The sequence below is a fragment of the Podarcis liolepis genome (genome assembly GCF_965112155.1).
Source record: "Podarcis liolepis genome assembly, chromosome: Z".
In the NCBI taxonomy this organism is placed as follows: domain Eukaryota; kingdom Metazoa; phylum Chordata; class Lepidosauria; order Squamata; family Lacertidae; genus Podarcis; species Podarcis liolepis.
The window spans coordinates 8690571-8702580 of NC_139570.1; the positions used below are offsets into that span (position 1 = coordinate 8690571).

Below are 12010 nucleotides of genomic sequence, written 5' to 3' on the forward strand. Positions count from 1 at the left end.
TTTTATGGGTTCCTGATGTTCTGCGATATGGGATCATTCTTGACAATATGGGGATGTAAGTTTAAAATGATAGCTTTCTGGTCTTTCTTGTTTCTTGTTAAGATCTGGCATTTAAGTGTGCAGCTGGACAAACCATGACTCTATATCCTTTCCTGTTTTCTTTATTCCTGTATTGGCTTGTTTGCTGGAACATCCTGTTGCCCCAAATGCTTACTTCCTTTTGGTTGCAAAAAAAGATGTTTGGGTTTGGCTTGAAGCAAAAAGAGAAGAAAGAGGCTGCACGAGAACTTTTTGTTTTCAATCAGAAGTGAATCTTGGTCAACAATCTCAGAAGGTAGATCAAGTTTAATTTCAGCTGAGAGTTGTACGTCCTTCTTACATCAGTCATTAAAGTTAAGTGTTTCGACATTTCATGAAAGGAGGCAAGAGGAATATGAACTTTAGGATTAACTGATGAAACAACTTACTCTATACATGACTGCCACAGAAATGCCCCGCCTTTTCCACTTCCCTCCAGGCTGTCTAAAGCCTTTCAACTGTAATGGAGCAATTTGATTACTTTGTAGTGTTAAACTAAGAGGATAAATCTTGCTGCCTAGGGAGTGAGGAACCAGCCAAACAATCAGAACACAAACAAGCTAATGAATGGCCAGCTTTTCTGCATAGAGTCCAGCAGGAACACAATTCCTGGGATAGTCTGCTAGCAGCTATGCTTATTGGCCTCTTTTGTTTTATTTTTTTTGCTATGACCACTTTTATCATTCTTTGTAAATGGAGAGACTGTGTCAGCTTACAATGGATCATTATTGTATTCTGCTTTAGGGTGGGGAGGAGACTGAGGTGCAGAGGACTATTCTGGCCTGTTGTAGTTTAGAAACTTCCTAGCTGATCTCGCTTGACTAGAGCATAGGAATGGTGTTCAGCCTGGCGTTATCTCCTATGCACCCACATGCTCGCAGTTCCCAGTGCAGGAGCAAATCTTAAACACTTTATAATAGGGGTTAAGGGAGACTTGAAAGATTAAGCTGCTGATTTCTTCTTCTTTTTACTTTGCACTTCCTGGCTTTAAACATCTACTATGAGCTCCTTATTATGCCTGTTCTATTCCCCACCCCCCTCCCTTCATACTACCTAGATATACAACATTTCAATTAATCTCCATAGAGACCGGCTGAAGTCAAAATTAGGCCATTTAAAATTGTTTCTGAGACTCATGTGCCTAAGCCCACTGTTGGACAAAATTAATTTGAAAGAGCTGTGAGGCTGGAAATAGTTCCAAGTGGCAACAAAGGACCGTGTTGGAAATGGCTATACAGTGTAAACCTACATCGCTTGCCGGAATAGAGAAGGTTTTGTGACAGTATGGGGTTTTCTGATACTGTGTGTGCTGCTTGCCAGAGGTTTTGGGCAAGGCAGTGGCTTAAATTTTTTAGAGAAGCCGACAAAAAGGTAGCAATGCAAATAGCCTTGTTTAAAAAATAGCCACCCAGAATGAGCCGACTTGAAACTTGATTTATAATAGAAATTTTATGCAGCATTGGTACTCCCCCCCCCCCACATGCTTTAGGTGCATTATATTTTTGTAGCCCTTAACAACATATGTGTGTAGCGAATCAGGATTATTTCCTCACCATCATATTGCAGATGGGAGGAAGTCAGCCTGGACAGTTCGGTTGCTTATTGTGTGGTGCTGATGACACCAAGGTTGCAGGTTTCATGGGGGTTTGGCTAGATGATCCTTAGGGTGCCAACTCTGCAATCCTATGATTCTATGACTGGGGATGGGAAAATGAGTTGCCTACAGTCATCTTAATAGTTAAGGGCAGGTGCAAGAAGGGACGTGAGGATTTGTAGCCTAGCCCTTTCCACCGCCCGCCCCCCCAGTTGTGCTACACCAACTCGTTTAAAATTTGCCCTAGTGGGCACACTTATCACACCTTCTCAGGCTATCTGCAGATGAATAATGAAAACTATACATGGGAACTACGCAGTGGCATAGGGAGCCCCAGTGACACTGCTCCATAGGGCAGGGCACCCAGAGGCAAGACATCCCAGGGGTGGGGGGCGCCGCCAGAACTGCATCGCTCCCTGGTGCCCTCCACCTGTAGGAAGCTGAGGGGGGCATGGCATGCGTGCCCGCTGCCCGTAAAAGCATCGTGGGGCAAAGCGCTGCTTCCCTCCCAGGCACCCCCTGCAGTGTATCATTCACTGGGTTGACTTCCTGATCTGTACTTGCAGTTCTTTATATTTAGCACTGGGTCCAGTTAGTCTCAGAGGCCTTTGGCTATCTTGGCTACGCTGCTTTGGCTACCCTGCTATCTTTGAAGGTATGGGACTTGATTCCTGGTTGAAAGAAATGCCTTGGTTGTCCTACCCACTTGTTTTACAACAACTGTACAGTGGTACCTCGGGTTACAGACGCTTCAGGTTACAGACGCTTCAGGTTACAGACTCCGCTAACCCAGAAATAGTACCTCGGGTTAAAAACTTTGCTTCAGGATGAGAACCAAAATCGCATGGCAGTGGCGTGGTGGCAGCAGGAGGCCCCATTAGCTAAAGTGGAGTTTCAGGTTAAGAACGGACTTCTGGAACGAATTAAGTTCTTAACCCGAGGTACCACTGTACAGGTTGCGGGTTTGTTTTGTGGTACCAATTCAAGATGCTCATGTTTGTGTTTAAAGCCATAAATGCCTCAGGCCCCAAATAACCAAAAGTCCACCACCTTCTGTACAGACCCTCCCAGGTACTTAGACTGGCAAAGAAAACCTTTTAGGAGCTTCCACAACCATCGTATGCTAGGGCAGTGGTAGCCCTTAAGAGGGCATTCTCGTGGCAACCCTAAGTTGTGGAACTTGCTCAACACACTGGAGTTGCTACCATTATTGACTTTAGCGATACCCTACCACTAGCAGAGGCTTTGATTCCATAGTGAGCTGATTTTCTGTATGTTATTTTCTTACTTATTTTCTGTATATTAATTCCTTGCCGACAAAGTTGTTATCATTCCGGTTACACAGTGCGGCCCAGATCTTGCATGGTTGTGTGGAACCTTGAGTTCCTACCTACTGAGAAACCTGGTAGAATCCCACAAAATCAAAACCCATTATCTGATAATCTCGTTTGTTTGATTTGGTTGTTAGAACTAGTTTCCAAATTGCTTTTCTCCCTTTTGTTACGTGCTATTGTTCAGTTTCCGCTTGTAGCATTGTGCCGCAGATATTTAAAAAATTGCTAGAGTATGCTGCTCTAAAAACAGCTTTTAAATGCTTTTCAAGGAGGACAGTAGATAATAGGAATAAAAGAATAGCTATGTAATGGCATTATTAATAGGGAAATAATTTAGGGGCGATTAAGGAAGAACAATTTTTTATTGTATGGAGAGGATCCAGAAGAATGGACTGATTACCTTCTGCTCTAGGCTCTTCTAGCAATCAATTTTCCTTTCTAGTGTTCAGTTGCTTGCTAATTGCATCGATTTTATCAAATATGTGTACAAATCAATTCTGTATTTTAGTACTGTTAAAAGCTTCCTTTTTCCCTAGCAGGCACAGGTGATTTGATCATACTAATCATATTCATTGTCTTTCTCTAAAATGTTAATTGTTACTATAGCTTGCCCTTGTTTCTTTGCAACCTTCAAGGCATGTGTGTTAATATGGCTTCTGTCCAGTTCCCATTTAAACATTTGTTTATTGCTCCCAGTATGTGAGATGGGTCTAGACAACCAGTTGAAAACTGGAGTTGCTTGATGTTGTTGCTGATGATGATGTTGAATACCAAGCACTAACAGCAAAGAGAGAATTTGTATATTGCATGCAGTAATTGGCTAGAAAGGCCCAGTATTCAGAACCCCGCCCTGGAGAAAGTTCATAAGTATATGCTCCAACCCACATGCTCATGCTGTTGCTGAGACAAAGTGAGTTCAGAATGTGGGGGGAATCTCACATGGGACTGCACTTCTACATCATAGAATCATAGAGTTGTAGAGTTGGAAGGGACCACAAGAATCATCTAGTCCAACCCCCCTGCAATGCAGGAATCTTTTGCCCAACATGGGGCTTGAGCCATGTTTAAGAGTCTCATGCTCTACCGACTGAGCTACCAAGCTGGATTTCAGAAGTGCATTGCTTGTGGCAATCTCCCATACTAGGGAGAAGAGTTGCAGACGGTGTACACACCACTCATTTAAAGCATCCTCAAAAAGAATCTTATGAACTGTAATTTACACCTCATAGGGCTACAACCCTCAACGAACCACAGTTCCCCGGATTTAGGGTGTGCGTGTGCTTTAGATATATGGTTTGTACACAGCCTTTTTTAGCCTATCACCTAGACCACCGAGATCTCCATAAGCAGGGACTTATTTATTTTTTACCAAGGGGGGGGGGCACCTGCAAGTGGGATTTTCCACCTGCCATTCTGAAGATCAATTCCAAGATCAAGCAAGCATGCAGGAGCAGTCAAGGTGCACCCATTGTTAGAAACTCACATATGCTAGGCACCAAATGGCTCCTTAAACCAAGGTTACAGTCGCCAAAATGGAGTGTCTAGTTGCCATTTTGGGGTCTGATGGCTCGAAAATTGAATTTTTCAATATTACGTTTTCGGTTCCTGACATTTGTTTTGATTGTGTAGGTAAAATATAATGGATAGAATTTGACAGTATGTGAAAAGAAGCAAGATCCAACGTTCCCCAGGCATGCACCTCCAGGTGGTGGAGACTTCAGGTACCCTCCAGGTGCCCAGGCCTGGGCGCAAGTGGCCGATAGCCAGATGCAAAATGCGCCTGGCAAATCCCAGATGCTGTGCACCACATTCTGATGTGCATTAGCAACTGGGGTGGCAGGAAAGGGTTGCAGGAGACTGGCGAATTTGACCTGTCTCCATCCCACTCCAACCTGCAGCTCCAGATCCTGACTTTGAACCACAGCCAGATGTTCTAAGCAAATTGAGACAGAAGTCCTGCCCTGCCAGTCAAGCTTTCTCTTACTTTGATCAGCTGAGAGAACTGTACAGTGGTACCTCAGGTTACATATGCTTCAAATTACATACGCTTCAGGTTACAGACTCCGCTAGCCCAGAAATAGTGCTTCAGGTTAATAACTTTGCTTCAGGATGAGAACAGAAATCGTGCTCTGGCGGTGCGACGGCAGCAGGAGGCCCCATTAGCTAAAGTGGTGCTTCAGGTTAAGAACAGTTTCAGGTTAAGAACGGACCTCCGGAACGAATTAAGTACTTAACCCGAGGCACCTCTTTGCTTATTATAAAGGTGAACCCCCACCCCGAAGGAACTATGGCTTTGACAATATAAGTTTAGATAGCTGTATTTCCGCAGTTCTAAATTCAGTGTGGAACATACATCATATTTATATAAAGTATCATATATTTATATGATGTATGTAGATAATAATCTCCCTTTCTTCAAGTCCCTCCTCAAGTCTACCTTTTCCATGGAGCAAGGAAAATATCCATTCCCAGCTGCAAGGAAATTAAAGGATATATAGCAGCATTTTCTCCATTCTTCATGTCTTCATTTCTTTTTCCTCTCCCATCCTCCCTCTTATTTTCTCCCCATTGTCAGAGGTTAGACTATAATCCTTGGGGTCCTGTCTTTCTTCTGTCTTACGCCATAAGGTGCTATGTTTATCAATGCCACAGTATAAATAACTCCCCCCGTATAACTGAATATATGTGAACTAGGATTGCAAAAACATTTAAAAAGAAAAAAACAAGTGAAATTTATATGGCCAATCTTTCCAGTTTCAAAGAACTCTACGGACTATACATTTAAAACCAAGTCACCGCCTGAGACCTTTCTGTATTGCAGAAAACGTACAGAGTGTAAAGCAAAAAGAAAGAAAGAAAACAACCTTATCCATTTGTGTTTGTTTATGCCCATGGCAGTTTAAATTGTTCCTGTCAAACATACCTCTTTTCTAAGATATACGTTCTTTAAGTAGAAGCTACCCAGTTCTGCACAGGGGAACAATCTCTGGGCTGTTCTATAAGTAAACCCAAGAAACAGATTTACAAAATTGACACCGGCTCTTTTGTTTCTTTCTGTTGGCTTTGTTTTGTTTTTGGTTTGTGAACCAGGCTGCCAAGGAGAGTTTTCTGTAGTTTGAACTTCTAATGGTAGGTTTACAAAGCAATTTCATTTTCCTCCAAATGAAAATTCGCTGGATTTTATGACATTCTGACACTTGCTCTTGTCAAAGCAACCCTGGAGGTAGATTTTTTAAAATTCTCCTTTTACATCTGGAGACATCAAATGCAGTGATAGTAAGGAAGTAAACGTTTGATTGAGACACATCCTTAATTCATGTACGTGGGCTTGCCAAGGTTTGCAGCCTTATGGCTAACCAGTGGCATAGTGTGGGGGGTGCAGGGGGGGCCAGCCACACCGGGCGCAACATCTGGGGGGGCACGCTCGCACTCGCAGCTCTCTGCCCCTACCTGGCTCACTCACTCTCTCTCACTGCAGTGCTGGCTGTGCGAATCCGATCCGAGCCGCTGGGTCGCCGCCCACTGTGGAGGGGGTGGGTGCCAGGCGTGCGGTGCGGAGAGAGAGCGAGGGACTATCTGGGGGAGGGACAGTGCAGCGGCCGCCCAGCGCAGCACTGAGCGCGGGAGAGAACCACACCAGACCAGACCAGGCAGCAGCAAGAAGAAGCTGGCAGCGGCGGCAGCTTAGGGGTTAGGGGGCGCAAATTACTTGCCTTGCCCCGGGTGCTGACAACCCACGCTACGCCGCTGTGGCTAACAAAGCCCATTGAGGTCTTAAGTAGAAATCCTTTACTATCTTATGTGGATTGAATTATACCTTTCAGATGAGAAATTTTAAGCTTTTTTTTTTTTTTTTTTTTTTGCTTAAAAATGCTTTATTTGTAAGCAGTTCACAGCCATTGGTTTTAGAATGGTGTACTCAAAAGATCTGTGCAGCTGGAACATGGCACAAATCCCTAGTCTTTGTGTGTAATTTGACTTTGCTGTGAGCTATGTGTTGGAGGATCACAGCAGTAGATAGGGAAAGCCCTAGTGTATATGCCAGCAATAATCTCAGCACATGCCACTCACAGGCAGGAGGATGTCCCCAGTCTAATTAATTCCAGTATTCAGCACCAAATCTAATCCAAAATAACACCAATAATTTGGCAAGGAATCTCCCACCATGGACAAAATCGTCTCCAAGCAGCAAGCATGCCCAACCATACCTGAATTAATCACAGATGAGTAAGGGCACCTTGCTAAGAAGCTATGAATAATCAAAGCAAGAAGTTTCCTTTTTGCTTTTATTTAGAGCTTCCGGTTTTAACCACTTTGTGTAGGGGGCACAAGAACTTCACTTAAAAGAGGAAGCTCTCTTATGCCACATTTGTTAATGAAGTCAAGTCGGGCTATCCCAAGAATTTCTCCACCTATGTCATTGTCATGAAATGTCACGTGGGTATAACCCTCAACACCCTCTAAAAAAAGGCTGTTTCTTGGCTCTCTGCTCCGTGACAACCCTGTCCTTGCTGCAGACCGCGAGAGCTGTTTTCTTGATTTTCTCTGCTGTATGTTTCTGTATAGTGGTACCTCGGGTTAAGAACTTAATTTGTTCCGGAGGTCTGTTCTTAACCTGAAGCACCACTTTAGCTAATGGGGCCTCCCGCTGCCACTGCATGATTTTTGTTCTCATCCTGAAGCAAAGTTCTTAACCCAAGGTACTATTTCTGGGTTAGCAGAGTCTGTAACCTGAAGCGTCTGTAACCCGAGATACCACTGTACTGGCATTTCAAGCAGCAAAACAGCTCCTAAATCTTGCATATCAGCATGTTGTAATCTTTAAACCTTTATTTATAAATAAATATTAAATTGCAGCTGTGGTGCTAGCTTTCTGGAGTGAGTGCAGTAGGATTGATCCATGCTGAATTTCGCAAATTAATCAAGGTTACTGAAGGCACCGCAATTCTATGTGTGCACAGCGGTTTCCAGGACATATTGCTATGTCCTCAAAATTAGCCTTTTAATAAATACATGTGTAAGATGTGTCTGCAGTGGTGCACTAACAGATCTGGTAACAATGATGAGTTTTTGCCACACACCATGATTTGTCATACTAGCCTGGTACTCATTCTTAAGGCAATACAATGTCCCCATGAAAGATAAATTGATGCATATTTCTGGCATAATGGATGGGTGGATAGTCCCAAACTTTGGGTGCAGGTCATTGCTGGCATGGGATGATGGGATCTGCTATATTCATATCCACTGCAAGTTGTGCAAAAATGGGGAGTTGTGAGGAGGGGAGGTTACTACTACAGTGGTACCTCCGGTTATGAATGGGATCCGTTCTGGAGGCCCAGCCGTATCCCGAAAACTTTGTAACCAGAGGTGCCCTTCTGTGCACACATGCACGCGGCGAAACCCGGAGGTTTGCATTACCCGAAGGTAACGTAACCAGAGGGTCCACTGTATAGTAAAAACTTCTCTTTTTTGTGCTGCATTTCATACCTCAGACAAATCCTATACAAACCTACTCAGATCTTGCATTCATTTCAGCAGAACTTGTACCCATCCTTATGGCATCCGTCTTGGGAGACAATGGAGGAGTGTACCTTTGAGGGAGAACTGATGGTGAGTTACCTTGCCTGTTATGGGTATAGAGACTGAAATGGGAGAGATATGTTTTGTTGCAGCTGGGGCAGAGGAAGACATCTGGTTGCTCTGCTGCAGATGTACCACGCCACTTCTTCTCTCTGCATTATTCCCATCTAAATGTGTATTTAAACATTAGACGAGTGGCATAGCGGTTATTTTTCTTTGGGTTTATCCCATGGTACTTGTGGGATCATTAAAGGCTTGCAACTACGTAGCCTTTCTCCAGGAAGTGGTACCCTTCTTTTGCAGCAGAACAGTGAAACTATAAACACTGCACTCGTGCCAATGGACGAGCCTGTGGGAAAGTGGTACAGGCAGCACATCCATTATTTACTAAAGGGCATTTTAGGGGCTGGTGATGGGGGCTGCCCTCTACATATGGTAGGGTTGCCATAATTCAAAAAGTGAAAATCCAGAAACAAAACTTGTTGAGCTTGTTTTGTTTTGACCAAAGTTGTTGAGCGTTCTTTTTTGAAAAATCTGAAAATTAAGTTTTAAAGCTATTTTTAAAGGAAATTCACCAAACAGTCAACACTTCCGATACGGGCTGCCATTCGCCCAGATTTCCACAGACATTGTAACTGGTATCGGAAAATTCTGCCCAGATGCTATTTTTGGCAGACAAATGCCAGATATGTCCAGGAAATTCTGGGTGTATGGCAGCCCTGTATGCTCTGTAAAAACCAATGTGCAGGGCAGATTACAGGATGCACGGTGTAGTTTGTCCTGGATGTGAGCCTTCTCTTCATGCTGGAACAGAGTACAATGATACCTCCGGTTACGAACTTAATTTGTTATGGAGGTCCATTCTTAGCCTGAAACCCTTCTTAACCTCAGGTACCACTTTAGCAAATGGGGCCTCGCGCCGCCACCACGTGATTTCTGTTCTCATTCTGAGGTAAAGTTCTTAACCCGAGGTACAGCTTCCGGGTTAGCAGAGTCTGTAACCCGAAGTGTTTGTAACCCGAGGTGTTTGTAACCAGAGGTACCATTGTATCTTAACTGTAGGAGATGGCCAAACTTAGACAAATGGTTAGCTTTTGCATGTAGTGGGGTTTTGTTTAGGGGTTTTTGCTTGAGTCAGTGTGGTCAAGCAATATGTAGATTAGGGCAGCTTCAGGTCCCAGACCAGACACTTGTGCTAGCTAGGCATCCCAAATACAAAACAGCCTGAAACAGCAGGCAAGAATTATACCACGGAACCACCAACGGCCTTAATAAAAGGCCTAAATGTAAACTTCATATTAAAGGAAAAGAAAAAATAAACAGTTGCCTACCACCCTGATCTGCGTTGAGCAATCCTAGGGGAAAATATTGTTGTGTACTTGTACTATTATGCCCAAGTACAGTACAGTACAAGTACAAGTACAGCCCAAACACAGTGTGAACAAATTCCTTTTACCTTGGCTGATGCCTATCTGCAAGTCACACTTTCTAACCTGAAGGATCCGCCTCCATTCTGCAATATGTGCAAGGCAGCTGGTGTTCAGATACTCTCTGCTTTATTTTAATTTTGCATGCTTTCAGTTCTGAGCCTGGAGAGCCTAAGCCTAAACACATATTTGAGCTGGCATTCCATGGATTTTAAACAGAAACTGAGCGCACACCTTTCTGAAAGGCATAAGCAGTATTATTTTCCCTTTCCAAGCTTGCTAAGCCAGAGTTAGCCAATGTGGAGCCCCCCAGATGTTGGAGCTCCCACCAACCCCAGACAGTGTTCAGGAACAATGGGAGTTTTAGTCCAGGAACATCTGGAGGCGATGGCTGCCCCTGTGCCAAGCTATTTTAAGGTTATTCTTGTTTTACATACATCTGTGCATAGACAGTCACTTCAAAACTGGGTTGAGACCGTCCCTTAATGTCTGAGCTAGGGCAAAGCAGAACTACAAAGCTTGGCTTGTGGGCTGCCCTGAGAACAGGCTTATTCTGTTTATTTTAAGTAGGCTAAATATCCATAGAATTTGCTATGCCCCTTTCCCCCTCCCAGATATCAGGGCTCTGCAGTCTCTGGGAAGTGCAGCTCCGCCCCCGCCCTTCCCGCTTTGCATAATTTCACACACTTCAAGTCCATCTTTTGTATTAGGATTCCCAAACAACTAGATAAGCTATTGGGGCGGGGTGGAGAGAGAGAGAGAAAGAGAGAGAAGAAAGACAAGGGGTGTTACAACACAGAGAAGATAAATGTACCGGCTGCGCTAGAGGCAGTCCTCAGGCTGTTTGTTATGTGTCTCAAACACTGTCGCTACATTACACACTTCCTCGATCTCCGTATTACCCTACAAGCTTGTCGAACGGGATCCTCTGTTGCAGATTCTAGCTTACTCTGACCTACTTCTTTCCTGTGTCCCAGCAAGCTGTCAGGAACTATCAGAGCACTGGGAGCTGAAACAAACACTCACCGAGGGCGAAAGCAAGCTAGTCTCGAGCGAATGTAATTAGCTGCGTTCTAACTGGTTTGTTTGCTTTATAAATCACATCGTTTTTATTTCTCTAGATTTGGAGTAATTGTGTTATTGTGGCGGGGTGTTGTTTTTAAAACCACCACCCCCCCAAACCCTGTAACTAAAATTTAAAATATAATAATGAACTGCTCTGTTTAAAATTTAGGAATGGTTAATTGGTGATATACAACAGATAAACCACACTAGAACTTACTTCGTCAGAGGAAAATAAATTAACCCAAGATTTATTTATGCACTGCAAAGGCAGTGGCTCATTACTTAAAGCCCTGACATCCTTCATTTTCTTTTCTTTTTGGGCTGAAGAATTCATTAGCGTTATGATTCACAGCTTCCAAGGTAATCCAGTATTGCATGACAGCAAAACAAAAAAATATTGAGGGCCATACAACCCCCTGGCTGGCCCCCACTTCTATTTTTTCTCATTGTTTGCTATTGCAAAGCCTTAAGATGCCACCTAATGGTTGACAATCTACTATTCTAATAACACGTGGCTTATAATATGGCATCTTTCAATATATTCTACCCAGTCTACAAAGAATGCCAGGGTGGAAGTGAAACTGTCAGAAACGCTTGCCTATTGTTCTAAGTGTAAAGTTCAATTTCTGTGATAACTCACTGCGGGAAGAGGGAGACTCTCTGCCACATGTTGGCTTTCATATGTTCCATGTCCATAACCTAACTATCAAACTGGTTCTGTAACTGAGCTTTGATCAGATTTTAGGCCAGGTTTCCACTGGCATTTAAAGGTAAAGGTAAAGGTACCCCTGCCCGTACGGGCCAGTCGTGACCGATTCTGGGGTTGCGTGCTCATCTCGCTTAAGAGGCCGGGAGCCAGCGCTGTCCGAAGACACTTCCGGGTCACGTGGCCAGCGTGACGAAGCTGCTCTGGCGAGCCAGCACCAGTG

General features: G+C 43.9%; 1 protein-coding gene across 25 annotated transcripts in view; it reads left to right on the plus strand.

Moving 5' to 3' along the window:
* MAMLD1 (mastermind like domain containing 1) overlaps positions 1–12010 on the plus strand; it is a 127678-nt gene that overhangs the window by 29727 nt on the left and 85941 nt on the right. For 8 of the 25 annotated variants that reach the window (XM_083486276.1, XM_083486286.1, XM_083486295.1 and 5 more), the window contains one exon: positions 8545–8619. The exons of 11 other annotated variants lie outside the window; for them this stretch is intronic. In XM_083486276.1, coding sequence (XP_083342402.1) covers positions 8545–8619 — 75 coding nt within the window. The remainder of the gene's footprint in view (positions 1–8544; positions 8620–12010) is intronic. 6 more of the 25 variants (XM_083486294.1, XM_083486290.1, XM_083486297.1 and 3 more) reach the window with 1 other exon arrangement.